This window comes from Rhinolophus sinicus, linkage group LG02, assembly GCF_036562045.2.
Source record: "Rhinolophus sinicus isolate RSC01 linkage group LG02, ASM3656204v1, whole genome shotgun sequence".
Taxonomy (NCBI): domain Eukaryota; kingdom Metazoa; phylum Chordata; class Mammalia; order Chiroptera; family Rhinolophidae; genus Rhinolophus; species Rhinolophus sinicus.
In genome coordinates, this window is record NC_133752.1 from 92602320 (window position 1) to 92620941 (window position 18622).

The 18622-nt window shown below is 34.1% G+C and overlaps 1 protein-coding gene across 1 annotated transcript in view; it reads left to right on the plus strand.

The window, feature by feature from the left end:
* MALRD1 (MAM and LDL receptor class A domain containing 1) overlaps positions 1 to 18622 on the plus strand; it is a 541690-nt gene that overhangs the window by 439919 nt on the left and 83149 nt on the right. Inside the window, exons 35-36 of the mRNA XM_074324842.1 lie at positions 6325 to 6450; positions 10861 to 10927. Coding sequence (XP_074180943.1) covers positions 6325 to 6450; positions 10861 to 10927 — 193 coding nt within the window. The remainder of the gene's footprint in view (positions 1 to 6324; positions 6451 to 10860; positions 10928 to 18622) is intronic.

The following is an 18622-nucleotide window of genomic DNA, read 5'->3' on the forward strand; positions in this document are numbered from 1 at the left end:
TGAACAATGGACAAAATGCTGGAGGCAAATTACGGAATAAAGCATCCAATGACGGCAATTTACCTAGCAGTTAAAGGTATAATATTTTTTTTCTGGGCTCACCTACTGGTTTAGAATGGTATTTTGTAAATTCACACTCATGCATTCATTGATAAACTTTCATTAAGAATGTAATGTATACCACATATTGTATTGGGCATTAATGATACAGATGGATATGGTATTGTACCCACTCAGTCCATATATACATTATATATTATTGAAGGAGATTATTAAGTGATAGTTGGGAATACCATGTGGTAAGTTCTGTGACAGAGATAAACACAGGGCTGTTAAACATATAGAGTAGTGTCTAACTACGGGGCTAGGGAGTCTGTAAATTTGAACACGAGTGAAATTTGGAAAAACAAGTAGTCATTAGGTAAGTAAAGTAGAGATGCTTGATTCTAGTGAAGAATGTTCCAAGAAGAGAGAAAAAGTTGTTGATTGAAGCACGTTTCATATAACAAGAATAGAGTTTGTGGTGAGAAAATGTAGAAATAAGTCTGGAGAGATAAGGAGGGACTAGATCTTGAAAAATCCTCACCCATCACGCCAACGCTATGCAAATGTCCAGGTAGTAATCGGAATGGGTTGGAATGAGGAAGGCGGGCTGGTTAGGAGACGTTACAGTTGAAATATAAAGAGATTGATAAGATAATGGAGTGAGGTAAAGATAGGAATAGATTTATGAGACTGTCATGTGAAGAGGAAGAGAAAGTAATCAATAATGGTTTCCAAATTTCTGATTTGGGTAACAGGACAGTGAACCTGCCGTTTCCTGAGCTGGGGAAAATAGGAAGAGAAGGACCTCTTAGGGTATGAATGTGGCTTCATTTTTACATATTGTATTTGTGATATCTGTGGGACATCCACATGGAAATGTTCAGAATGTATTTAGAAATGGATGTCTGGTGCTCAGGAAAGAGATAAAGCAAGATATATACAGACATGGCCATAAGTATATAATGGACAAAATGCTGGAGGCAAATTACGGAATAAAGCATCCAATGATGGCAATTTACCTAGCAGTTAAAGGTATAATATTGATTGAAGCTGTGAGTATAGATAACAGAGAGAGGAAAAAGATAAGGTAGCAGACAAAATACTAAGGCACATCTAAAAGTTAAAAACCAAACATTGAAAGATACTGAGATGTGGTCATAGACATCTCAGGACAGCAAAAAGAGACCAATGATCTTAAATCAAAGGTAGAAAGCCTGGAGTATCAGAGAGTATTCACAGCTTGGGATGTTCCTGAGAGTTTAGACCTAAAAAGCATAGATGGGGAAAAGCAAAGAGTGGTTCCCAGTGACGTTGGAGACAGAACTTGCTGTGGAATGGGAGGGAAGAATTCTGGAGTCAGTCTTTTGTAGAGAAAAAGAGAAATGGCAAAGAGAAATCGATTGTAGTCAACTCTCTCAAAAAGTTGACATTTAAAGTGAGATGTAGGACAAAATAAGAGGTTTGTTTGGTTGGTTGGTTGGTTTGTTTTGAGAGGCTTGCTCATGTTTAAAAGTTGTAGGAACAGGATTCTGGGATGTTTACAATTTTAAGCAGGGAAATCAATAACAATTGATATTTGAAGACCTTTGATTCTTGCAAAAATAAATGTTCTAGTGATCAGAATGCTTAAACATATCTGTGATGAATTCAATATTTAAAGGTAATTCATATTTAATATTGCCTCTCATTGGAAACATCTTGTTTTAATGAACTGAAGTGATACTTCGTTTATAAAACTATCTCTTTTCCCTTAAAAAAATGAAGAAGATAAGAGTGGTTTCATTATATGGGAAAATAGCACACAACTAGGAACATTCTTCTTACTGATAGCACCCTATTTGCCAAGATTTCAGGATTTCATCTGATGTTGATATTCTGTCAATGTTCTGTTAAGAAATACGTGGCACATTGATACTGTAAATTTGAGAATATTTTAATGAAGCGATTATTTATTAGGAAATAGTTTGCATAGGGAAACCAAAAGGGATAGTAAGAGTGGGGCTTTTATCACTCATAGACCAAAGGGTGTGAGAGGAGGGGACTGTTGTCTAAATCTGGAGTTAAATACGTCCATCTGAGAAAAGATGTACTCTTTGGTTAAGAAGTGATCTCACAATCTCTTCCCTTTGTATAATATTAATCTTCTGTTGGTGCTACTCATTGACCAAACCTTACCATAAAACCTAATCCTAATCCAAAAGCAAAGAAACTTGTTGATGTGTCCTTAGAGTTCAGCCTGCCAGGGCCTATAGCAGGGAGAGGAGGGAGAGGATGGCCCAAGAGAGGCAATGGAAGCTCTCCATCAATGATAGAAAAACAAAGAGAGAAGAGGATAATTTGCCTACTTTCTAACTTTAATTTATTCCAGTGATAGTCAGGGTGTCCTATGAGGTTGAGTGCCATTTCTGAAGAGCTGGAATGGGTCATGCTCCTAAGATTTGTGGGTCAGCATTTATCAGTGTTTTTATTACTGACCTTTATGTTACCTATGCCCCCAGCCTCCTAGGGTGTTCTTCTCAATGACAGCGTAAAGAATATCTTCTGCATTTGACATCCCCCTTCTTAAAAGGTGTCCCTTAGTTTACTCAACATGAAAACCATGGCTATTAAGTCATTTTACAGAGGTATTGGAGAATTAAAGGAGTTAATATGTTAAAGTGCGTAGTACACACACAATGAATTATCATTATCCTTTCCCCATTAGATTATTATTATAGTTTTATTAAAAATTATTTAAACTGCTAAGATATTTCAATAAGAGTAGTGGTTGGATTTAATTCAAAGATGAAATAAATAGCCACCCTGCTCTGTGCTAGGTATGTTTATGCCTCGAAGAGGTGTAGCCTTCATTCTCATGGCCCAAAGACCATGTTTATTCTGCGGCCTACATGCGTTTTTATTTCAGTGTTGAATGGATGCACATCCATGGTCATACTTGCTTTACTTTTGGGTATATTTTTATGCATAAATTATAATCCATTATAGGAATTTTCCTCTAGGGAAGTAACTCCAATGAAACATTCATGAATTGTTTATCTATAATGTATCATACACACAAGTAAATGAGTTTAAAGTCACAAAATTCTCTGTGTTACTTAGTTTGTTTTAGGTAAGAAAAAGTATCGACCTCTAGGATGATGGCAGATTGAAATAGGTATTTTTATAAACAGTAAAGCGTAATGTTTGAAAGAGAATGTGGACAATGTAGAAATTGTCCAGGGAAAATCTGAGTGTCCTATACATTTTATATATAGTTTATTTGGACTAAGTTTGGAAATTTTCTTTGCTGTATATGTATTAATAACAGAGGAGAAAAAGACAGTAATGTTTCAGTCTGTTTTCCTATATTCAGTAAAACGTCTTTTGCTGTGTGGCTGTCAATAAATATTCATTGCATTAATAATTTATTACCTACTTTTAAAAATAAATTAATAAATATCCATTAACTTTAATATTATACTACTTAAAATACCACAGAAACTATAAGTTTTGTTTTTAATTTCATGAAGTCTAAACTGTAGACTTTATGAAACTGTCTAAACTATAAACTTCCTATCAAAAAGGAAAAAAGTAAAACATTTTATAAATTGAAAACATTTATTTTCTTAGATATATTTGTATGTCTTTCAATGCTATTTGAACCATAATTGAGGATTTATACTATTTATAAGTTATAACTCTTCATTGTACAATCAACTTGAAACAAGCTATCAGTTACACTGGAAATTGGGTGAAGGAATATGGATGGATTAGTATTTCTGAAAGTAGCATTAAAAGTAATGCTTTACAAGTAAATGAGTAGTATCTATTATCTTTATATACAAATTTCAACGTATTATGTTAGTTACAACCTTAAAAATATCATCTCATATGATCTCTCATCCCCTTGGAATACAAACCAATGATAATAAAAATATGTATATATTCACACATACACACACAGATATATAGACGCATACATATATATAATATACACACATTCTTTTTTATAAACATCTCTTCATCTTATAAGTATTGGAAAATTTGCTATTTCCTAGTTAACTTGGTTTGCAATATGATTTACCATGTCAATGTGTATCCTAAAAGTTATTTAACCCTTTGGAAAAGCTTAAAGTTGATCTCATCCCCTGGAACTGTAGCCATTTCTGCAACCTGGTTTCAGCCTTGCTTCTTACACAAACTCCCCAGTCAAAGGCAAACTGCTTGACTCGCTGTTCCAATTTCAAGTTCATTGATTCCCCATCTATATAGATTTTATGCCTAACTGGCTTTTCTTTGGAAACATTACAATTTAAACCATATCTCAAGACTCTATTTTTGACTTCCAGTTTTTACAGGCCTCCCCACACTAAAGGAATTGCTTGTTTTCACAATGCTTATCTATACCAACGCTGGGCCAACTAAGTCTGGCCTCCTGGCATTTCTTTTATTATCGTTTTGAACTGTTGACCATTCTTGTATTATTATCTTGCTTTAGTTGCTGTATATGTTCAGATCTCTCGTTTTAAAAATGCCTCCTCTGCATTCCAGTGGAAGTGCTAAGTAAGCACAGTGTCTTCTGTGTAGTGGCAGCTCACTAATATTTATTGGTGTTGAATTGATGTTCCAACACAGCAGGCAGGAGAGCTGAATGAAGAGTGTCACTTTTTAACTTTTCAGAGCCCGTATTTTTACACAATGGAAATGCATACTTTAAGAACATCATTGTTACGTCCAAGTTGAAAATAAATTTTGATAAGCATTTCTCAAACTAAACTGTGTCACTAACCTATGCGAACTGAAACAAACATTTTCTTCCAGCCTAGAAATACACTTGAAGAAAAGAAACATGTGTGACATAACTGACAAAAATCTGTGAAAGACCCACACATGGGGATCTTTATTCCTCTGTCTTCTCAACTATCCATTTAGCTTAAGAAATTTGAACTTAATTTTTTTTATTGTAGTAGAAGTAACTTCCAAGATCAACCCTTTTTACATTTTTAGCAGCAGGTTTGGATTAAAATGTGCAGATAAGCTACTGTATGTAAGTGCATTAAGTATATCGGAGAAAAGCAGAGCTGCTCTTATTGAACTTGGGGTCAGCACTGGAAACCTCAGCTATTCCCTGCCGCTATCCACATATCTCTGCAAAGCTCTAGGACTCAAAGGAACAGGGTTAGAGATGCAGTGTAGACTAATATTGGTATGATTTAGTGCTTTCTAAATCTATCCAGTATTTCTGACAAGATGGTGCAGTGGGTTCATGCTTTGACACTTTCCCTCTACTCCAAACACATAGCAATGCTGGACAGAAGAGCTGTTACATAGCTCAGAGACATCAGATATCTGCATGGGACACAACTGAGGTAGAACCAGAGAAAACAGAGATCAGGCCTGAACCCCAGGCCTGCTGGTTTCCAGGTTGTCAAGCAATCAGGAGAATAGAGAAGACACATGATGACAGCCTGGAATGAAGGGTTCTGGCTCAGCCCTAACTCGTAAAAGGGGACTACAGCATAGCCTGCTGCTTTATAGGAAGTTATAATACTAAAGAGACTAGATAATGACAGGGAGGAGTACAAGAATACAGTTTCAGGACTAAGAATAGCGTCCAAGGGTGGTCGGTTAATTTACAGGAGTAGGTTTCCCTGAACTGTCAGTCCTCTTGACAGGCATCAATAAAGAGGTTTTTCTTAAACAGCCAAGGTCTTGTAGGCAGGATCTATGCTTGTCCCTTGAGATCAGACCAACAAGGGGCTCTGGGATTAGTAAAATACCTACACCACGCACTGACACAATGCTATAAAGGCAGTCATAGTACATTGAGCTGCCGTGACCTATATCATCACCCAGATCTAGCCGGAACCCAGTAACTACCCATGATTCATGGAACCCATTTGGAAACTGGTAAACATTCAGACAAGTTACAGTCCCTGTCAATTGCACATAGTATCACGACATTAGGGTAGCAACATAGCACAGAGATCTGCCTCGACGTAAAAGTTGACTCCTCGTCTAAAACCAATTCAGACTATATAGTACACACAATGCATTGTACACATAATGCACAGCTGGGAAAGGATTCTATTAACAAACTTCTTTTTGAAGAAATTTTCAATTTATTAAATTTTCAGTTTATTACATTTCTGAAATTGAAAATTTCTTCCAAAAGAAGTCTCACAGTATATAATTTAAGTATAGGACTAGAAAAATGAGGGGTTATACAATGAACTGCCTTACCATTTCGTTAGAAGAAATTCATTAAAAAAAGCTGACGGTGAATGTTGTGTTTTGCAGCCAATGACAGCTGTTCTGATGGAGCTTTGCTGTGTACATCCTCTAACAGCTGTGTCCCACGTCACAAGCGCTGTGATGGTGTTGCCGACTGCATGGACTTCCAACTGGATGAGTCCAGCTGCTCAGGTACTCCCATTTCCATGAAAATATTCTTTACAATATAAGACAGTAACTTAACCCACAGACAATAATCACCTTAAAATTTGAAATTCCAATTACTAGCAAGCATGGAATGATTGAATTTCTACTATTGGTCTGGGGAGGAAGAAGAATGTTAACATTTAAATTTCATAAATATGCAATATAATGAACTTATGCTTATTCTATATAAACAATGTTTGCAAAATAAAGAAAAATCAAGCAATTGCTTTTAATGTACTGTAACATATTTTAAGATTATTGGTATTTAATCATCTCTTTGAAGTAAATTGTTTGGTTTTATAATAAGGAAACCCTACACAATCTAACATGTTATAAACTTTTTAAAACTTGTCATTTTCTTTCACTTTTTTAGAAGCGCTACCTATCTGCATGATTTAGTCATGTTTAAAAGTCAGTTTATTAAACTTTTAAACATTTTTTCTTCTTCTGACTCTGGAACGTTTACAAAAGCTGATAATGTATATTTGTGATTGTACTTTTATGAAAACTGCTTTAAAATTCTCTAATTTATTATAGTTTATTATGAAAATATCTCCTGAGTAATTGAATTTGTATTTCATGTAGGAGACATATAAAATAATAGACAGTTAGGGGCAATATAAATCTGTCACAACTAAAAGATAATATAAATTGGTGATCAAGGTATATTCTGTCATATTTTCTAAATAAATTATAGATAATTCCTATGGAAACTAAGTAAGACTATATTCTTGTGTCTTTCAAGGGAGAAGAACATTATGAGATAACAGACAAAACATAATTATAATAAAATCATAGTATAAAAAACTGCATTGTTATGCTGCTGAAAATGAATACTCACACAGCATGAATTTTATGAATACAAAGGAAATCAAGAAGTGGGCAAATGTATTCCCATAAAATATGCAAAGATGAATACACTTTGGTATTATTTCTCTACTAGGAATGCATATATATAAGATTAGACACCTAAAAGGAAATATTCTTGCTCTCTTTTCAGAGAGTAAGAACAATATTAACGAGATAGTTCCATTCCTTCAAAATATTAAGACACAGCACTTATGTCAAGTTCCCAAATTTATTAACATAAAGGTGAGATTTTTTTCACCATAGTTCTATATGAGAACAAATATATTATAGTATGTTAGGGTTTGTTGTCAGCTTTAACATGTTGTACATTTAAAAATATGGTCAGAAAAACAGAAGATCTGCCATTCATACTGAGTGACAGACAACCTGTCCATAATAATACGGAACACATTTTTGTTGCCCCACCTATTTCAGTCATTCACCAATTCATTTACAGTTCATTTACAAAATATAGGTCACATTGCTACAGCTTTTGGGTTAGAGTAAAATAAAAACGAGTGAAACAGTTTTCATAAATAAAATCCATAGTATATTATGTGTTCTCTATTTATATTTTATGTGCTTCTTAGTTTGTCAATCAAATATGTCAAAGTCAATGCTTCTAATTTTAAGAATGCCTTTAAAGCTCATCCATGCTAAGATGTGTCGGCGCCCATTACACCTTCCTCTTTCTTTGCAAACATCATATTTCTTTAATGTCAGCATTTCATAGACTTTTAGGAGCCCAGTCTTTACCTCATCCAGTAATTCTCCCAGTGGAACCAGTGGTCACACGACAGATGGTGGGCATCTGGTCTGCCCTCACCTCGAGGTTTAAGTCATTAAAAAGAACACCAAGTTCAGGCATATATGAGTGTTGCAGGTTAAGTATATTTCAATGAGTCCTGCCTGTTCCCAGGTTACATTAGAAAATCTTATTATTTTCAAGTTTTGGTTTCTTATGCAACAGAAAATTATTGGACAGAATGTGTCTGGCTTAATTTAAGTTGAAAGTCTTTTTCCAGTCATTTGCAGAGGTTAATAAAGGTTATGTGAAGGAGATACTATACCTGATATGATAATCAGCCATTGAAAGGAGAGTTAAGAAAAGGCACTAAAAATGTAAAATTATACGTTGGGATATTATGAATATAATTTAATATACGAATGACAATACTAACAACATCAATAAAACAGCTAAATAATGTTTCAGAAGATTTTGAAAACCAAACCAAAACACAAAAGCTCCTCAGGCAAGTACTGTGGAGCTAGTTCAAGTTTGTGAGCCACAGTTAATCTCTCCTGCTGTCCCTGTGCTGGGATTTTAAGATGGAGCAATCTCTCCCCACTGGGAACTTGGTTTGCTGCACAAGCTTTCTGGTGGACTCTGAGAATCCATACAGCTCCTGAAACTGCTCTGCAGTTTATTGTATACATGTACGTATACTTAATCCATGACAGTGCATAAATACCACATGATTCAAAGAGTTCATGATCCTATAATATCAAGAACTACAAGGGGTTATAAAAATTGTGAACTAAATAAGTCATTTAACAGTTTTAGATTAATAGGCTTTTCAGTTAGAGGACCAGAATTTAGTTCAATATCTACTGCTCTTCTGTTAACTTGAGTAAGTTATATTATTAACCAGTAATAAGGATAAGTAAAAACTCCTCTGTAAAAAAGGTTAAGTATGGGGTATACCACATAATGGTATGAGGATTAAATGAGGTAACACTGTACAACTCTTAGGATGGTCTGTGATACAGAGCAAGTCTTCAGTAAATGGTAGAGGTGATGGTGATAATGATAGAGAGGGGGAAAGAAAGAAAGAGGAGAAATTGGAGAGTGCAGTGGTGATGGAAATTAGGGTTAATTGGAAATTTAAAAAAAAACATAAAGGGATGGATTAGAGTAATTATTTAATACTTTATGCATACCACTCACTAGTATAGAATTGTTAGAAATTTATCTTCCCAGCAGCCCTATAAGAAAAGTGATATAATCCTTACTTTAAACATGAAGAATCTTGTACTTGATATGTCTAGCCCAAAGTCACACAATTCATTAATTGAGCAGGTATCATGGAGGGAAAAGCAGGGCTCACTGTGACTGTAAGTCTTCCCAACAATCCGCCACGTAATAGCTGTCACTTCCTTGGTCTCTATATACATTAAGAGAAACAACCACCACAAAGATAGGTGCCGCATTGCAAATTATTTACATTTAAGCTTAAAAGTGACTTTTGTTTTGATATTGATCACTTGTCCAATGTATATGTGCTCCTGCTTTTCCAAAATGATACACCAGAGTGGAATTGAACTTGAATTCTTCCCAGAATGATCTTTCTTCTCAGTCAGTTGTGAGTTGTATTGGCCTTCAGCCACATGGTCATGACAACCAATGCAACAGGGTACAAGGCAGGGAGACATCAATGTGGCTAAAGAGCCTGGGACCTGTGCTAATTCTAATAGCAACCCTGTAGATTCCCAGTTCCCATCTAGGAACCATCTACTTACCTACTGGAAATATATTTAGTCTCTTCATGTCTAATTAGTCATATACATCCCCTTCCATTTCATCAGCTCTCTGCTCAAAATTATTTTGAGTACATTTAAGATGAAAACACTGTGTACTATGTCTTTCCTTCTTAAGGATAAAGAACCTGGGTCTAAGTCAGAAGTGTATAAGAACTCTTAGAAGTAATCTACAGATCTCTGTCCTCAAACACCAAGATTCACTCCTTGCTCTTGTCAACGCCACTGTTCTGTCCACTGGGCTCCATTATCCATGCAAGAAAGTGCACACCCAGATTCCCACGGAATCATTCCGATGTAAAGCCAGGCTATGTTTTACGCGCTGTGATCAAAGTCATTATTCATGACCCCACACAAAAAAAATGTGCAGCTGTGTGTATTTTGATGCTCTGCAGTATCACTCTACTGTTTTGTTTTGTTTTTGTTTTTATTAAAATAAAACTCTTATTTAAAAAAACTGAAATTGTACTAAAGACCAAAAATAACCATAAAACGGTTTCTCTAACAATGGTTTGTATCTTATTTGTGCTTTATCATATTGGTGGCCTATTTTTAATCAAACCAGCTCATTTCTTGTTTATGAAAGAAATTTCCCATCTGTTCTGTTCTGCTGAGCTTGCCTCCAGTGCCTGCGTGTAGCCCTTTACTTTCATTTCAGCACCCTTCTCCCTGTTGTAATTAGTTAAATGGGGAGGAGTAAGCATAGGCAAGATGGGAACTGCACCCCTGGAAAAGCACATCACATTGCCTAATCCAGGTGAGAAGAATGTCTTTTCTTGTGGTCAACCACTCTGGCATGTGAAGAGAATGAACTCATCCAAGGAGCAGGCCCACTGAACAAATTTGGGGAATACAGAAAAGTAGCCTAGGAGAATTCTTATATTTTCAGCAACTAGGAAGGAGTTTACTCCCAGTGTTTAGATTCAATGCAATGGCTAACAATAATGTCCTTCTTCTTCTTAATAATATTTATAATTAACTGTGATTTTCTGTGATGCTTCTTTTCAGAGTGTCCAATAGCTTACTGCAGAAATGGCGGGACTTGTGTAGTGGAGAAAAATGGTCCTATGTGTCGGTAAGGAGCACTGTCTATTTTTTTTTTTTTAATATTTATTGCAGTTGGCTGACTTATTTTTCTTGAGGCTAATAGAATAGAACATCAGTGAATATGGGGTCATGAAGTTAAAAATAGTGGATAATGGCATTATGGACATTTATCTGAATAAATGAAAGGAAGATGAGTGCATTTTAGAAAAATATCATTTAATATGATTTTGTTTCAGCATTTTATATTAAATGGAATATATAGTTTTAATAATACTCATTAATCCTTGTTTTTAATATTTATATCAGGTTATAAAAAGATTTTTATATGGGTATCATGCTAGTTCAGATGAACTCAGTGTATCGTTCTTGTCTCTCTTTTTATTTCAAGTTTTATATTTCTCTTTTCTATAAATAACAAAAAAAATAAATTAATGCATAAATAAGATCTATTGCTGGTTTATGCAGTGGATGTTTATGAGTAGCTAAAGTTAAGGTACAGATAGGGAATACCTTTGCATACTTAAAATATTTTTAAAGCAAAAATAAACAAAAACAGGCCTGTGATTTCTTGGGGGAATTATTTGCATTGCATATCAAAGAGTGCTTGATTTTTTTCTCTCAACCTTTAGGGAATTGTGCAGAACAGTTTCATAAATTCCAAAGGAAATAATGCATAATCCATTATGTTTGTGTCTATGACTTTTTAATCTGGTAGACCAATAGACATTACTTTGCTTATTGGAGATCTGATTGCAGATTGATAGTCAAGTCATAAAAAAACATACAGAAGTATCTGGAAGATACTAATTAATGGTTACTTAAATTCTTATAGCCCTCTGATCAACACTCATGTTTTAGGAAATGTTGTTTATCCCTTAAAAAAAGTAAAAACTTCTATGAATTACAGAAACAACAAAAACTTGTATGATGAGATATATTTAGACACTGTTTTAACAGTGTTGAAACTGAATTATTGATGGGTTTCTCAAAGTGTTTTGTGTCTCAAATTCATTACATAATTTATTTCACATCTCAACAAAATTATATGTTTCTCTGTATCTGTTTTTATGGAAATTAATTTGTCATAAACAATAACTTGATGGAAAGATGAGATGTATAATATCAATTTCTAAAAACTCCTGAAAGAAACTGAGAATGACGTTATAAATAATGTATATTGACTGTCAGCTGAGTAATGTTTTGTAGAGTCAACTGTTTACAGTAAGGAGGTTTGAATTTTGTCCTCTCTAACCCTGATAGACAAGAAAGCCCAGACTGTAGCTAGTCCCAGCTGAGCAAGCAAAGACTTTTGCATTCTTGGCAACATCCTCATGTACTTAAATAAACTTTAAAAATCAAAATCCAGATGGTAACGTCTGAAACTTGTTACTCTCAAACAAGAAAACTAATATTGGGAGAAGATGTGAGAGGAGAACTGAGAGGGAGATGGACTAAACAAAGGAAATGAATGCCGAAAATTGTAGAAAGCAATTCATTGACTGGAAAGTCCATCAAATATTTTAATATGTTAATTTTGATAGTAAATACCCTGTTTCCCCAAAATTAAGACTTAGCTGGACAATCAACTCTAATGCTTCTTTTTGAACAAAAATTAATACAAGACCTGATCTTATTTTACTGTAAGACCGGGTCTTTATCATATCATATCATATCATATCATATCATATCATATCATATCATATATCGTACTGGGTCCTATATAATATAACATAATATGAGACCGGGTCTTATATAAGACCCGATCTTATATGATAAAACATAATATAAGACCGGGTCTTAAATTAATTTTTGCTCCAAAAGACACATTAGAGCTGATTGTCTGGCTAGTTCTTATTTTCGGGGAAACATGGTAATATTTTTCAATAGCTAAATAACTATTAATACATCACCATCAATATAAACAAATGTTTGGAATTAATGACATCAATAATATAGGTGTGAAAAAATAACTTTCAAAAAAACATTTACATTATAATATGGTATTTAAAATTGTGAACTGAAATTAATATATGTTTACCTTAGTAATTTTTTGAAAGCATACAGTAGTATAACAGACAAAAAGTAAAAATCCTAACATCCAAATATTACTCTTTAGTAATCTGTTCTATATTTACTTAGAGATGGTTTTCCCTTTCACAAACACATGTACACACACAAATGTACTTTGTGTCTTAAAAAAATGTGAATTATACTTTATGCATACACATTGTACCTTGGTTTCTTTTCTCTCTTCACGAAATATGCTATTCTTCTGCATCGGTACATATGACTCTAGACCCACCACTGACTGGCAGTGTGGTTTTGGGGAACTCCGTAATCGGCCTGTTTTTTGGCTTCTCCTTGTAACATGAAGAAAATAACACCAGCTACCTTAGCGGGTAGCTGTGAGATTTAAAGGGGTTAACATATGTAAAACACTTTGCACAGTGCTTGACACGTATAAGACGTTATGGACTGCTAGCCATCAGTATTATTTTATCACTCCTTTTTATGCTGTGGGTTTGTCATCACTTAATATATGGGTTTGTCATCATTTAATTAACCCCATTAATCCTACCAATGGTTGCTTAGTTCGTAATTATTTGCTCTCACAAATAATCTTGCGGTATCCACCCTTGCACACTTCTTTATTTCAAAGTGTAATGTGTCTTACTGAAATGCCAAATAATCATTTAAATTATTTCTAATTGCACTTAGTGTCAAATTTATTTCCAAGTAAATTTAGTATCCAGTCCATTCATCACATACAGGTATTCGTTTTTGGATTTAAGGTTAAATGAAGGCAGCTTTAGAATACAGAGTTTTAGAGTAACTATAGGGCACTATAGAAAGATGTTGGCTTTATGTCAGGCCCTACTGCCTCATTAATGAGTGGTAATTCATTGCCTTTGTCACCAAAAGAAGTGAGGAGAGCAGAGCAGTACCCACCTCTCTTCCAGGCCACTGTGAATACAAGATTTTCCCAGGTCCCTGAGGAGGCCTATCACCAAAGCCTTTAGATTTCCTCTGAGGATCTAAGGTGCCTTGAGAAAAGGTTTTCAGGCTTTATCTATAATCTCTAAGAAGAGACACTTTAGAAGTAGGTCATTTGTTTCCTGGGAGTTTGTAATTATGCATAAGAGCAGAAACTACTAGGTGAACCAGGGTTTTCTCCCACTTGAGAACCATCACCATCTTGGCATGTTTGAGAGCTGAAGAAGCCAAGCATGAGCCACAAGAGGGAAATCACCCCTCACCTAGAAGACTTGGTTATTATATTATTCTGATATAGTAATATGTTTGTTAGAAAAATAGACTGCGCTATGTAATATAAATTCCAAATTAAAAGTGAAGGGCAGGAAAGTAGTAACAAGAAAGAAAAGAAAATCAAGTCATCAAGGTTAAAAGAGACAAATAGGCAGCAGCATCAAATTGAAATATATATTTAATTATATAGACAATTTTATTATATATATTTATGCCATACATATTATATTTATATTTCATATCTATTTAATTTTAAACAAGAAATAGATCTAGAAGAAGAACTGAAAAAAAGATAAGAACAAAAAGATTTGGCAAATGAAAATAAAAATAAAGTGTAGTGTCTTTATTAGTTTTAAAAAGCCACAAAATTATAGCTTAAATACATTTTTTAAAGTGATATTATTAAATTAAAATGACTCACTCCAAAAGTTACGACAGTCAAACATCTTTATGTATCAAAGAACATAGTAACAAACTACAGAAAGCAAAAATTCCTAGGTATTCTAAGAGTATTTAATTAAAAAAAAAAAGACTCAAAACAAAAATAAAAATGATATGTACATATGTATATATACATGTTTATATGCATTTATACAGAGGGTGCCAAAAATATGTATACGCATTTTAAGAAAGAAAAAACTGTATTAAATTTTAATATTCATTATATACTCATAACAAAATCTGAATACAAGTCATGTGTATACATTTTTTGGCACCCCTGGTGTGTGTGTGTGTGTGGGGGGGGGTGTCTGTGTACAGTAATCAAAAACTATGGTGAATGTTTAAATTTAAAAAAAATTATTATAGTAAAAGACACATTGCCATTAATCCCCCTCAAAATACTTCCCATCTCTTCAAACACACCTGTCCTGTCATTCTTACACTTTCTGTAGCAGTTCTGAAAGTCCTCTTTCGCGAGTATCTTTCGTTGTGCTCTCATGGCTGCCTCAATGTCCTGAATTGATTCAAAACGTTTACCTTTTATGGTCATTTTGAGTTCAGGGAAGAGCCAGAAGTCACACCGTGCTAGATCTGGTGAATAAGGTGGATGAGAACACATTGTAATGGTTTTATTTGACAGAGATTGCCATACCAGAAGCTATGTGTGACACAGAGCCTTTCCGTTGTGATCACAAAATATGGTGAATGCTGCTGCCGAGTGCCATCCAACAGAAAGGCAGGGATCTTCAATACAGGAAGTATCATGTCAAACCTTAGTAACTGTGTGTGACAAGTTTCAATTTGTTTGGTACAGTCGGGTGTGAGCTACAGTTGAGAGAAGATGTGTTTTAAAGTGTGCTGTAAATCATCCTCCATCATGACAATGCTCCATGTCACACATCGCTCCTGGTATATGGCAATTTCTGTCACATAAAAACATTACAGTGTGTACTATCTACCTTATTCACCGGATCTGGCACCATGCAACTTCTGGCTCTTCCCCAAAGTCAGAATGATTCAGGACATCGAGGCAGCCGCGACAGCACAACTAAAGACACTCATGAAACAGGACTTCAGAACCGCTTCAGAAAGTAGCCAGAATGATGGGATAAGTGTTCAAAGCGAGTGGGAGTGTTTTGAGGGGGGTTAATAGCAAAGTGTCTTTTACTGTAATAAATATTTTTAATTTAAACATTCACCATATTGTTTGAGAAGTCATTTCTCATTTGTCACCTTCTCAAGGTGGCAATATTTGACGATGGATCACTTTTTCTGTTTACCTGCTGTCTGGGGTATCACTGGTCACCCTTTTCACCCTTATTAATTGTTTCCTTCTTTTTCCCCTGATGTCCAAATACTAAAGTGCTCCAGTCTTCAGTGCTTGAAATTCTCTTTTCTGCCTTCCATTGCTTACTACATGATCTCATCTAAGCTTGGGTTGCTTTATAGATTTTGAGTACAACTTAGCAGCAGCCCAAACCTATCCATTAAATTACACATTCTTAAATTCAATTGCTAGCAATACCCCAGATTTCATCCAGATTTCATTTCAATATCTAATAGGTATCACAAATTTAGCCTAGACAGGCCACATTCTTCTCTTTCTCCAATCTTTGCACACACTGTTCCCTCTGCCTAGAGACTTCTTTTGCTACCTTATTTGCCCAAAGGATGCATTTTAATCCTTTAGATCTAATATAAATGGCATTTTCCCTGGGAACCATTCCCAAATCAACCAGAGAGAATGGCTCATTCTTCCTTCTGGGTTTCTCTGTTGCTTCCCTCACCTTGTTATTTTCATAGGTATTAGTTTTATTTTTTTTAATTCTTAGTTTAATAAAAAAAAAAAAGTTTTATGAAAACCTGCACTATCTATCCTATTAAGAAATACATTTCCAAAATTTTGTATCCTTTGTGACTATCAAAATTTGTTTTGTTCATTTTTTACTAGTCTTATTTATAAAGATAACTTGGACAATTATGGTCATTGAAAATTTTAAAATAAATCATTCTTATTTTATTGCAGAAAGGTTTAAAAAGATATTCAAAGGTTTTAAAGCATAAAATAAATTAGGACAGAAATCTCTCAGAAAGAGAAATCAAAATATTAGTTTAAGAAGGAAAAGGAACAATTAATATTTCTAACTGCCAAAGACAAACTGCTTTGTGCATGTTTTGTTGGGAGGTGATGTGTATCTAATCACCATGGTACTTACATTTCAATGTCTACATTTAATAGAGTGGTGAAAATTTTATTTACAGTAGCCTGCAGAGCATGCCCTTTGCAATAGCTTCATGTTAAGATGAAAATTTTTAAATTTTGACTTAACTTTAAAGGGACTACAAAGTTTTTCAATACTCTTTTGGGAAGTGTGTGGACAAAAATTTTGAAAACCATTATCCTAGAAAATAAAAGTCATGTTTTCCATAACTTTCATCACTAGTACCTAATACATTTCTGACATCATAAGAGCTATTTCAATAATATACTGAATGAATGAATGAATGAATGAATGAATGAATAAAAATGGTAAGTCCTGAAATTTCCAGAAAAGGTATCAGTACTTTTAAATATGTTCTTAAATATACTTAGTTATGAGCAAATGACCCACTATACCCCAAAATACCATCACTAAGGAACTATTGGGTACTTTCTATGTAGGCAGCAAGATGTGTATTGATTGAGCATGTGATATGCTCATTATACTAAGAGGAAATTACTGTCCAGTTTATAGGACAGAATAGTTACCAAAAAATAAAATAAATTAAAAATATATATATCCATTAAGAAACTCTACTTTGCTACAATGACAGAAGAGGGTGCTCTTAAACTAGGAATCTTGTAAACTACTTCACATCCCCACCCCTACGCTTGAACTGAAGAAATAAATGCAATTTCCATTTGTACAAAGCCACTATTTAAAATAAAATTTAGCTTATGAACAATCTACTTCCCACACCAAAACAACAACAACAACAAAAATAATAAAAAAGAAACATGAAGCTAAAAGGAAAATACTCCAAGACCCTATCAGTTAACTCTTGTCAGAAAAAAGCATTTAGCAATATGGGGGCGGGGGGACCCACATCTTAATTAAGAAATCCAAAGTTTAAATACAAATGGATAACAAAACAGTAACAATCAAATAAGAACTGATTGAACCCAGGGAAGAAATAAAACAAAAAAAGACTAAATTACAATTCTCCCAGGAGGAGAATAGAGTCCAGTTAAAAAATGTTGAACACATTTGTGAAAATAACCAAGATAGTGAAAAGGTGAGCACACAATGTGATGAAAGGATGATGTATCATAGAACTGTACAATTGAAACCTATGTACTTTTACTAACCAGTGTCACCCCAATAAATTAAAAAAAAAAAACCTATTAAATAAAAAACTAAAATAAGATAAAGTAAAATGAGTTAAAGAAAAAGTAGTTAAAGTGGAAGATAAAGAACATGCATATAATCGGAGTCTCTAAGGAGGAAAATAAAACAATGGAACACAATTAATATTTAAAACTGTAATCCAAGAAAAAAATTTGAGAAGTGAAGGAGATCTGAATTTACATAATGAAAGGGCCAACAGTTACCTTGGAAATCTGACACAAAGTCAGCAACTCCAAGACATGTCCTAGTAAAAATATTAGACTTTAAAATAACCAAAAATACCCTCATGACCTCTAGTGAAAAAAGACCAAATAATAAGGACAAGAGAATAGTCTAGGTTTAGGCTTCTCAAAGCAAAGAAACAAAGAAACCTATTGTTAATTGTCTACAGAGTTGTAATAAAGACTTTGACAAAATTTAATATACAGTCCTGATTTAAAAAAATATTAAGTGTAGGGAAAATATGAATTGATATCCAACTGATACTTATTAATATGATAAAATATAAATTCATTGTTCCTAAATTGAGCATCTTACTTAATAGAGAATCACTAAAGGCATTTCCATTAAGATTAGGAACACAGCAAGTATGACCATTGTCTTCACTGATATTTAATATTGTATTG